The sequence below is a fragment of the Erigeron canadensis genome, chromosome 3, assembly GCF_010389155.1.
Source record: "Erigeron canadensis isolate Cc75 chromosome 3, C_canadensis_v1, whole genome shotgun sequence".
Taxonomy (NCBI): Eukaryota; Viridiplantae; Streptophyta; class Magnoliopsida; order Asterales; family Asteraceae; genus Erigeron; species Erigeron canadensis.
In genome coordinates, this window is record NC_057763.1 from 44,859,550 (window position 1) to 44,871,530 (window position 11,981).

Below are 11,981 nucleotides of genomic sequence, written 5' to 3' on the forward strand. Positions count from 1 at the left end.
AGTGTCAAGAGCCAATCAGCATGATCAATTTATCAAACTTAGTTAGATTTTCATTAAATAGAGACTTGTTGAAGCTACAGCTAACTCGTAATTTCTATTATATTGATTGATTCCCATACGCTCTAGGTTACATTGTATTGTAGTCCCTACTTTCACAATCATTTGGAAGGAAAAACAAGTGGTCACCATCTCGGATGACACTCAAATCATCTACTTCTGCATTCTCCGAGTTTACCACTTTCGCAAAATTGTTCCTGCCAAACTTTTGACCTGCAGTTGCACAAGGTCCAGGGTGATGAAGAGGAATTATCATATGAAAGCAGTAGAGGTTCACATCAAGTTGTTTTGATTTTTCAGTTTTGGGTTCATGTTTACTGTCAGTTAAACGTGTTATGGTTGATTTTATTGAGGAACATGTCTTGCAGGTATATGTGGTTCAAATAGAGCTTACCTGCAAAGATCAGTAATTCTTCTAATGACTCTGGTAGGACTATGAGCTTTGGAAGCTGCCTCTCTGATGAACTGTTTGGGAAGTTTCTGTGAATGGTGACCCTCTTTTTAAGCTTCTTCATATTTCCATCCGGATGACTGATCAAATTGGTGAATGAGGCGGAACAACAAGGATCTTTGTTTGGTGTTGGTAAGTGCCTACTTGACTGTGTACTATTTGTTGGTTCTTGCTCAATTAAATCTATTTTGTGTTCCATAGTCTTATTTTCATGACCTAATAGAAGGTCATATATGCTTTTGTCTCCTTGCTGTTTAGCTAAAGATTTTGGTGTGCACCCTCTTGCATCTGCTTTGTTTATGTTTGCTCCACCCTCTAGTAGAAATTTTACCATTTCTAAATGGCCTTTTGTTACTGCGACATGAAGTGCAGTTTGGCCATCTTCAGCTGGTAAATTGACATTCATTTCATTCTTTTTTGATATAGAATTATTGATCTGCTCTTGTTGCTCTATAGTTTCTGAATTAAGATAATCTACATCACTTGGCTCCCATGTAACCTGATCTGCCTTGGGATATGTATGTAAATCAGTAGAAGAAATCTCCATAGTTGACTCTCCATGAGATCCAACTCGGTTGTTTCGTTGACTTGCATGTCCAAAGTTTTCCAGGCCTTTTAGTTTCTGCAAATGGATAAACACAGGTGTGCCATTATTTCTTAGATCATAGGGGTATCAGACTTTTGAGTTTTGATTACAAGTGGCCAACCATGTTACTTATGAACAGGTCGAAATGGCTAATTTCTGATCTCTAATTGGTCAAATGGGTCAGATAAACCAGTTAGCTAATATAAGAATGAGTCAAATGGGTCAAAAGTGACCTGAAATGTAGTGTTATCTTGAGGATCATTATAGTAATATATATTGTGGTTATACTTTCTTGATTAGCGGTTAAATGAAAAATAAGACAAAAAGCGTTTCTAGATCAAACCACCCCAAACGTTTGGGCCTATACTATAATAGACCCTTTCAATCCACCCTTACCAATCCCGCCCATGCAGCAATATGTTTCTTCGAATGGTAGGTGCATAGGAAATACATACCATGTAAAAATTGTTCATGATGATAAATCCATCTTGTGTATTTGTGTGAATAATCCGGAGTAGGGCAGAACCATCCATTCGCAATATCTGAGAAATCTCAGTTGTTTGAAATGTGAATGGCTGAGGTGTGTTGTATAAAACTCCTGTTTCTCCAAACATTTCTTCTGGCACAACCTTTCCGATGATCTGCAAGTTAACGTTTCAGAAGTAAGATTGTTTTCTTGCTTTCCTAATGGTTGCCTATGAACAATTAATACCTGATCCTGTCCATCTTTATGTGCAATTATATCCTGCCATTGGAAAATAAATTATGTAATTCACATTTTTTAATTTAGTAGAACTTAAATGCAACGCAATTTGTATTAAGTTCACTTACCACTGCTCCAGTAACCAATATGTACAGATTTGCTGGAATCTCGTTCTGTAGAATCACAACTTCCTTTGGTGGAAAGTATTCTGCTTCCATTTCCGAAACCTTAATAATATAGCACACTACGTTATTAACGGTGATCAATCTACATGACATGATTAATGAACGTCATTCATATATTTGTTTAAAATCATCCGTTTGCCTTTAGTCAAAGAGGCTTGTGGAGTTAATCTGTAAGCAGAAATAATATTACCAGCTGGAAAAGGCACTCGTTGGAAATGCCATGAAACAAATGGACATTTTGCACAATTGGGTAAAAGAGATGGCGTGAAATGCTTGCACGGATGGCTTTTGGCAGACAATTTAAGGTATCTTGTTGTTTTAACCCCTCTGTTCTGTAATCTAGACAGATGTGAGACAATATCTGATCTTTTATCTGTGGAGGAAGTTGATTCCTTTTTGCAAATTCTGATGCAGCAGCGACTTTGTCCCTCTATTAACACCAAAAACATTGTCATGGTTATTGAATTCACAAGTTTATACATCGTTCTTGTATTAAGTGAAGTATCTCTTACTATTGGTTTGTCTCAAGTGTAGTATCTCTTAACATAAGTTTTATGTATAATATGTGAGTTGTTGGCTTACTAAAACAAAATGTATTTTGAAACAAAAAGTTGCATAAGCCAAGGGGGACGTAGAATCTTGCAAGGGTGTGCGTAATCTGGGCCAAATCAAGTAACCAGGCAAAAGAAGTTATTTTCTTTGCTTGGGAGTATCTATTCTGCTGGCTGTTTTGATAATTTTGAAACTAGGTGATGTTTCTGGTCTGAAGCTAGAAAGCTGCCATTTTAGCCCAACTGAACTGTATATATGATAACAGTTTGTTTTAACTAATTATTTAGATTTTAGGTGTGGCATAATGGTTTGCTCATGTTGTGTATATTCAAAAAGGAAATAGTTGGGTAATTGGATGGGAATCCCCTGATCCCATGTACCATTTGGTACCCACTAATCCACCAGCTAGGCTAGTGTTCAGGTGAATCTCAACCACTTAATAATCCCCTGATTATCTTAAGTTTGCTTTTGGCAAGACTCGAACCCAGGACCTCTCCTGGAAAGTGGCGACTTGTGGCCACTAGGCTATTACCTAGTGGTTAAAAAAAAATAAAAAATAAAATCTGCCCAGATCTTTACGTGTTTCCATCCCCAATATCAATTTTGGCGGAAACTATAATATCTGCTCAGCGCAACTTCTTATGTGTGGTGTTACAACGTGAAACCAGGCTTATCAGTTTTACTGACATTTTACTGTGTAAACAGACAAAGTTGATATACTTCTGGATTTTAAGCATGCTGATAGTCTCACATGCTGCTATACAGGTTTAAATTTGTCTATATGAATTCAGTGTTCATCTTATGATCTCTTTTCTTAATATAGGCATTGTTACCTCTTAATTGGCATATATGAAAGACTTGCACTTAATTATAATTCTTTAATAAATATGAACTGAAGAAGATAAAAGGAAGAAAACTACTGGTGAGATGACGTACAAATTCTCTGGTGTGTCCAGTCCAATGGACAACAAGATTGGTCATATTCCCGATGAGGTAAGCTGTCAATCCCAAGTTGAATAGCATATAGCAGATATCAAACACCATCTCTCTTGCATTCTCAGCATGGAAGTCTCCGTAACCAGTAGTTGTCAGAGTCACAATTGACCAATACAGTGCTGTTATGTATCTGTTCCAGATGCTCTCGCTTTTAAAGTCCGGATAAACTGCACCTATCCAAGTTTTGTTTGGGTCTGGATATCTATCAGCTATCAAGTAGTTAAAGCATCCCGCACAGTGTACTGCAAAGAGAGTCACCTAAAGTTCCAAATGGAGGTAAGCTAAAGATATTTTATGAATGGATTAAATTGCTCGTGTTTTCATAATATGCTCTGGTGATGTGTTTCTATCTGCAACTGAAAAGTGATTATGCAATGTTCAATTCAAAATCGTACATGACACTTTGTTAGATGTTTTAATGTGCTTCATATGATGTTGTAACATTAATTGGATTTCGAATTTTTAGGAAAATATACTTTTTTTAAAAGTTAATAGGTGCAATGATTATAAAAAAGGCGGTTGTTGTGACATCTGGAGAGATGTTTGTTATATGTGAGGTAAAAGTCATTCAGATTAGGCTAAATGGGGTAAAAATAAAGTAATCTTATTTTACCCTTGGGTAATGAACATATTGTTTGGTAACTAGATAATTGAAAGCGTGATTTGCTAATTAAAACTAAAACCTGATTTTTGTGACTTCTAGTTTGTTTCAAAATAAAAACTCAAGTACTTCCTAAAAAGGTTTAGTGTCTTACCGACATGAGCTTTGTACATCGTATCCAGAAATAGTTGAACCTGATGTCCTTCTCAAGCCTGAATAGTAGTATAGGATTTTGTCACTTAGTGTATTTTTAGTAGCATTCATTACATCTTCATTATCCATAATTTGGAAGATTATTATGTTCTAAATTTGGGATATACCTCGCAAATAGGGAGCTAACTCTTCTAAGACGCCATAATCTAAGCATGCTTAGTACTTTGAATCCAAGTTCACTTTTCTTATCTGTGCAGAGAAGGCTTAGTGATCTGAATGGCACAGTCGAGCTGACATCAAATATAAACCAGGTTGATAGGTACCTGTTACAATGCAACATTTTTATTATCAGTGATTTATGCATCTAAATTTGAAGTTTCCTTGTATTGCTGTGTGCTGCTGACCTCACTGCTATTTTCTTGTGATCATCGATAAGAACATATGATTGACTATCGAGATATGCCACAAAGAAGGTTAGAATGATATCAATGGCAAAGAAGCCATTGACAATGTTGTCAAAGATACGTAGGGCTCCTTCCTTATCATCAAGAAATGCAAAGTCAAATGGTGAAATCCAGGCTGAGTAAATTACCAAAATAACTAGAAACATCTCCCATGCCCTGAAGAAGAAAAGGATATCAGTGTTGTGAAGACACGCCTTACCATGCAAAAGTGATTAGATCAAAGTTATTGATGGCTCACCTGTAACGTCTGTCAAAAGGACAGATTGTGTATTTTCTTGGTGTAGCCGACCGGTTAAAATTGGCTCCTAGAGATGGGAGGAGATCACTGGAGAAGAAACCACTATGGGTATGTTTTCCTGTTTGACAGTCCTTGAAGCAAAAGCATCTTAAAAAGTTATTGGTGTTGGAAAACGACATTTTGTAGTAAACTAGTTACAGAGAGAGGGTGGTGGCATGATGGTCATGAAGGTTAAAACTTAAAAAAGATAGCGAGGAGTTTATATACTACAGGTATGGTGGCTGGTGAAATCACAAGGTTTTCATGGGGTATTCCACTTTTCGTTATTACGTGGGTGGCTTGTCATGAAAAAAGGAAGAAGATAATTAAAAGTGGTGGACAATATGCAGTTGAGAAAATGGTCCTAGGATTGGTGTGGGGGTATGTGAGAATAGCACATAAGAAATGGGGTGATTTCATGTCAAATTCTATATATGGACCAGACAAGAGGCTGTAAGCGTTGTGAGATAAAAGCTTCATGGGCCAATGGAATCTGTCTTCTTGGTAGAAATGACATTCTTGGCTTCAAACAAAGATGCCTCTCTAATCTCACTCTCCAAAAGGTGGTAACTTTGAGTCAAATCCACAATCCTCGAATATGCAATACTCCGATTACCATCTCTTTTCATTTTTTTTTAACCATATTTTGTTTTCTAATATACGTTAATTGTGATGCGTGGTGTCATCTCTCGATTTGATTCCGGTCCAATATGTGTATTTTTAACCCATATGTCCATTTTACAGACCCAAAAAGCACAAACATTTGGTCTTTAATTTGGTGTTTGCATCTAAATAGTGAAGTTAGAAAGTTCTAAGATTGGTTAGACTAGACACCATGAGACCCAGGCAATGGGATTGGACCCTTGGTGCATTAGTGGTCTTTTTTTTGTGATAGGTGCGTAAATACCAGACTTCTGGGCATCTAATTGTACAAATCCACCAACCTGCACCTGCATGTGCTTAGATACTTAAAATTTAATACTTTTTAGTCAACATTTTAAAATTATTTTAAGGCTCACATTTGTATGCAGATGCTAACATGGTACCACTACCCGCGCAATGCATCGGTGACGGATGGTGGTGATGGTGGTGGCGGTGTCAAATGGTGCAGAGGTAGTAGAGATATTTTATAATATAAAGGTAAATGGTGTAATATTTTACAGTATCAAGGGTTGGTGGTGATTCAATTTATTAAGGAAACCCTTTGAAATAACGTTTTGGTTAAACAAATGTCAGTTCACCAAGCCAGTTTTGTGCTCATGGCACATATGTTTGCTGGCCAGTGTTTTGAAGGGTTAACCTCCAACTCTGCAAGTTTGAGGTCCATACCCACGATATATATCAATTTGAGGGTATTTTGAAACCAACAACCAGATTCAACCATTAACCAGGACGACGTATTACGTTGATGTCGGTAATCCTAAATAAGTCATAAACATGTTATTTAAAAACGCATATTAGACAATCCAACAATGCAAATGAATGAATCAGATCATTAATTGTTGTGATGTGAAGCATACAACCACAATGTATCCCACATTTACATATATTTTATGTTATGTTATATTACGTAATTAAACATATGCACGTGTATTGTTTTAAAGAAATGAGCATGGTACCCGTGTAATATGACGGTGGTGTTAGGGACAGCGATTTAGTGGTGGTGGGTGACGGTGTTATTGGTGGCGGTGTCAAGTTGTATAGGTTGATGTAAATGTGATAGTAGAATATTTAAAAAGATAAGAACTAAAAGTGTTAATTATTAAAATAAGGGTTTAGGCTGTAAATTAATTCATTAAGGATAAATTTGGTAGTTTGTGAAAACACTTTTCATATTGGGTGTTTATTAAGGGCAATTTAGTACTTTCGTATGTAACATTTGAGTAAACTTTCTATTTGTAAGGGGTATATAATTTTTATAAAGGAGTACGAGTATGGTATCCGCGTAATGCGGCAGTGGTTACAGCGACGGCGGTTTAGTGGTGTTGGTGACGAGTGGTGATGACATCGACAATTGGTGTGTTGAGTGGTATAAGTTGATGTAAAGATAATAGTGGAAATATTTTATAAGATAAAAACTTAGAATGTAAATTAGCAAGATAAGAGTTTAGAATGTAAATTAGTTCATTAAGGACAAATTTGGTAATTTCTAATAATCTTTCCCATAAGGGTGTTTATTAAAAGCAATTTTGTATTTTCATATGTAACTATTGTGTAACACTTTTTATTTTTAGAGGTGGATAATCTTTATATAGGAGTATAGATATACTCGTTTTTGCTTAGATGTTGGACCATCTTTGACATCATTCAAAGAGTGATCGAATTTGTAGGGGTGTTAGTAATGTACCGTCTTTTCTTTCCTTTTTCTTTCTTCAACATACCGTATTATCTATATACGTATTACTCTTAGGCCCTGTTCGACGGATGGTTAATTCGTTTCAATATGCAGTGTTGTCGTGACAAATTATAAAAGATTTAATTAAACTAAAGATATATTGGATATAAAGTATAATAAGATATAAAATGTAATATAGAATATAATGCAGTATAACGTATTAGGTTAAAAATAGATATAGATAAATAAGAATGAAACTATAGGGAAGAGAGAGGCAGGGAAATTAATAAGTGCGCATAACCTTCTCCATTCTCTGGTTTTAGTATATATTGAGATTAATTGAGGTATATGTATGCGTATGTATTATTTTACCGAATACATATTATATTACTCTTTCCGTTTTAGGCATATATTTGGTGTCGGTGATTTTAGTGTCATTAGGCCATTGATTATGATTATTTGAGATGATGAGAATTCAAAGTTAAGTTTAAATACTCGTACTAGCTAGCAAATGATGCGTGCACGCTCATTTGAGCTAATAGATTTCACGTAGTATAGCCAGGGCCAGGGGTCATGAGGTAACACCTTTGGTTGGGGTCTATTATTTTCACTGTAAAATTCATAATGTCTCTCTATTTTTATTTAATTTTTTTTAAAAAAAACTAATTATAATAGATTTTGAGAATTCGAAAAACTGATTTAATATATACAAGAGTATAATATAATTACGGTCTCTTGTTGTGTAGGCGAACGATAAAGATTGATACTAAGATATAACAATGTGCATCATCTATTTGCTAAAAGTTTTTGAGCATAAAAGGGGTACGAAATCCATACATTAGACACTTAAAAGGGTATAGGTTTAAGTAGTAGTGATGCATCACATGATGATATACTAAACAATCCTTAACTTATGATTTATAAAAAGTCAATCTCGACCATTAAAATGAGCACACCAAAAGCATAGTTTAATCAATATATAGTGAGTTTTAAGATTGAAAGGAATACATTCTTGGAGAATTGGGGTCTCCGGAATATAGGGTGTCAAAGGGAACTTGGCGTAGAGAAGAAAAGGAAGAAATTGTTTGGAAGCTTTCAGTGCATGCATCCATTCAACTGAGAATCGAACCCAAAAAGAAGGATGTGATTTGCTCTTGGCTACACACCCTTCCCACTTAATTTTGTGCTTATCAACTTCAAGTCTCCCTATTTTATCAGTTTTATTTGCAATTTTGTTAGAAATGATAAATGATTCTCAGAACTTTTTGAAAAACACAAGAAGTCTCTTAAACCTTGTTTGCGTTCTGAAACGATGCTAATCAGGTTACTATCTATAAGTTTTCTGAAGAAGTGGTCACACAATATGATAACGCACAAACACAGCGTGTATGATTGCGTTGTTGTGTGTTGTACCTTTGTGTCGTTCGATCTAGAAGGTTTGGGGAGGGGGCCGACTGTTCAAGGGATAATGGCGGATGAGGGCTTTGAGGGGTATGTCTCTCTGTGTACTTTGTACAATTGTTTGCATACAAATTAACTTCTAAGTTATATTAGAGTACAATGTTGTAAATTAATCAAACTTGTAACGACATATTAATTTCTAGCTCAACTAGTTGCTTGGTTCATCAGAGTTGTTTTCTACGAGTAATAATTAACCATAAGTTTTCAATTACGGTAACTATTAGACACACTTTTCTCTTATTTTATAACTTTCTGAAAGAAGAAAAAGAAAAAGAAAAGTCCAGACTATAATAATCAATTAGAAGGTACCTCGGATAATAATCGATCATATAGCTAGTAGGGACTTGGCCCTAATGGATCCTTAACTAATTTAATTTTTGTAGGCATGATACTTAAATGCGTGTCATGCTGTCCCTTATAGAGTTATAGGCCCATTTTCAATTTTATCTCAATCATTCCAAATTTCAGTACAAGCTATTCCTAGAACACTCCTTATTTGTCTTTTGATCAAGCTAAGGCGGAGGTAATTAAGATTTAATATCAAGATAAACAAAAAATAAAAAATCATGTTGAATTTGACCTCTGAAATAAAAACTTATATTAAAACTACGACTCGTTTTAGTTAGAAGAAGCCGAACACCTTTTAGTCCTCTATTAGCTATGTCTTTGGATCCTAAGACATCTTTCTTCACATGTAATCCTACAAATGTTAATTTGTACGATATATTTGTTGATTGGAATTTACAATTCATATTCATCATACAAGTTTACTGGTTCTTCATACAATGTCTTCTTAATTGTAAATGTTCTCTCTTCGATTCGTAGTTCATTGCATGTCTACTGGCCGGATCAGCAAAGATTAATCTAACTCAAAATAATAATATTTTCTACATATATATATATATGTGTGTGTGAATGCGAGTATGTATATGTGAGTGCATATTTTATAGGTTTATGACCACAACAAAATTTGATACGAACCCTAAATATTTGAACCTACATTGTAAGACGCGCCACTAGTTAATACTTTATTAGGTTATAATAAAAATTGCTGTTAAATTTCATTGTCAATTTTTTATTTCTAAATACATAACTTTTTTTTAACAATCGGTCGATCGGTATTTAATATCAAGACATCTTACCGTATAATGATGAAACCTTGTATGTAAAACCATTAATTATAACATCCCTTATCATTGTCTTACGATATCTAGTCACATTATCGTGGTTTTTAATATCATGAAAGTTTCTGCAATGATATCAATTTTGGTATACGAACATTATGATAATTACGGACTTATTATAATATACCTTTCTTTCAAGTAAAACCAAAATCTAAATTTTGTGATAGTGATCATATTAACACATCAAATTAAAGAGACCCAATATAAGATGTTGATTCTTTTCTTTATATGCTAATAAAAGGGTCAACTAATCAAAGCTATAATAAGAACCCTTCCTTCCGAATTTCCATTTCAGAATAACAAAAAGCATATTATAAACAATATTATATGCATTAAACAATTGCATAAAACCACAAATTGGAAACGATATTCTTTCCTCTTCTAGTGCATTATGTAAATTCTTGCATTGAACACGATGTTTCATTGATTAAATGGAAATAGCAATCATCACTTCCTTTTTGTTGGTGCTTTTGTGATTATACACAACCTAAAAAGAATATATATATCATGTGTTATAAGTACGTTTATGTATCCATTTTTTGTTATACATATCACTTAATTTCATAACTATTCACTTCAAGTTTTGATCATTTCACACTACACACATAATATATACGAGTATATAATATTCATTAATTTCAACTTTCATTTCACATACACATTATGATATACTAGCACCGTACCCGCATAATACGGCGATGGTTGTAGCGGCGACAGTGTGGTGGTGGGGGATTGTTGGCGGTGAAAACGACATTGAGTGATGTAGATAATTGATAATTGATATAAAAATAATTGGTTTAAAGGGTTAATGAATATATTTTAAAGATAAAAAATTGATATTATAATTTAATCATTAATGATAAGGGATAATGTATGCACGGGCGGAGCTAATAGGGAGACTGGCGGGTGCTTAGCCCCCGCCAACCGTCTATGTTTTGCATTGCAAGGCTAACTCATAACTGACTAGTACAAAGGTTTTTCCGAACCGAGCCACCCCCAATCTATATATGTTTGATTTTTAACCATGACAGTGCAAGTAAAACCTTTACATTGGGCTCATAAAAGTAACTATCGTAATAAAATTCTATTTTATTAACGTTTTCTTAAATGGTTATGTCTTTCACATTATATTGTATACAACGATCGGGAAAAAAAACGGTTGAACCCCCCTTAATGTGAATTTTTGGCTCTGCCTCTGAGTGTATGTATGTGAAAATATTTTAAAGGATGCTAACCATAATTAGAAGAACGAGCCACTATCAATTAGACAAGATCTGGCATTTCTTTTTGTGGTGAAAATATTACATAGTATATAGATAAGGGAGAACATTTTAAACATTTTTTCATGAAACATTCAACAAGATTACATAAAGAATATATTTTTTTAATAAGTATATATATATATATATATATATATATATATGACAAGCACAATTTCTATATCTAATTTTGGACGACCTAATATTTCATCCCTTACGACGTGTGTTGACTAAAATTTATTACGAGTATTTCAACTTAATTGAGGCTAATTAAAGTGTTAAAAACATAAGAAAGCATTCATCAGTACCGCATTTCATACTGACATAATCCAAGGGCATTTTCCACTAATATTATTAGACAGAAAGGAGAAATGATAAATCCTTTTAAATTATTAACTTAAAAATTTTGCTAACTATTAGACGAGCACACGTAAAAAAATTAAAAGGTAAGATTAGAAAAAAAAATTAATAGAAACCATATATCACCTTTTTATAATTTTAGGTAGATTATTAGGCTAATTTTTAAAATGTTTTATCATTTTCCTATAAAATATGAATAAATATCCAATATGATGATTAGATGGTTTAGAAAACATAAGAAACCATTCACCGTCTCATTTTATATTGATATGATCCAAATGCACTTCATATTAATATTATGCGGATTAATTAAATATGAATAAGTTATCCAATATTAATATTTGAGCGTTGAGTTTT

The 11,981-nt window shown here is 33.9% G+C and overlaps 1 protein-coding gene and 1 long non-coding RNA gene across 2 annotated transcripts; one reads left to right on the top strand and one right to left on the bottom strand.

Moving 5' to 3' along the window:
• Nucleotides 1-28: 28 nt before the first annotated feature.
• LOC122592642 (potassium channel KAT1-like) lies at nt 29-5,165 on the bottom strand. The gene is made up of 11 exons (XM_043764925.1): nt 4,987-5,165; nt 4,689-4,904; nt 4,452-4,607; nt 4,286-4,343; nt 3,471-3,788; nt 2,173-2,412; nt 1,926-2,024; nt 1,807-1,839; nt 1,550-1,735; nt 452-1,130; nt 29-270 (listed from the first exon to the last, which is right to left on the bottom strand). Exons 1-11 carry the CDS (start codon nt 5,163-5,165, stop codon nt 128-130), a joined length of 2,307 nt encoding a protein of 768 aa, XP_043620860.1. The 3' UTR covers nt 29-127.
• Nucleotides 3,371-6,141, top strand: LOC122592644. The gene is made up of 4 exons (XR_006322742.1): nt 3,371-3,527; nt 3,670-3,806; nt 4,542-5,588; nt 6,057-6,141. It is a non-coding gene; the product is annotated as an uncharacterized LOC122592644 (long non-coding RNA).
• The last annotated feature ends 5,840 nt before the right edge of the window (nt 6,142-11,981 follow it).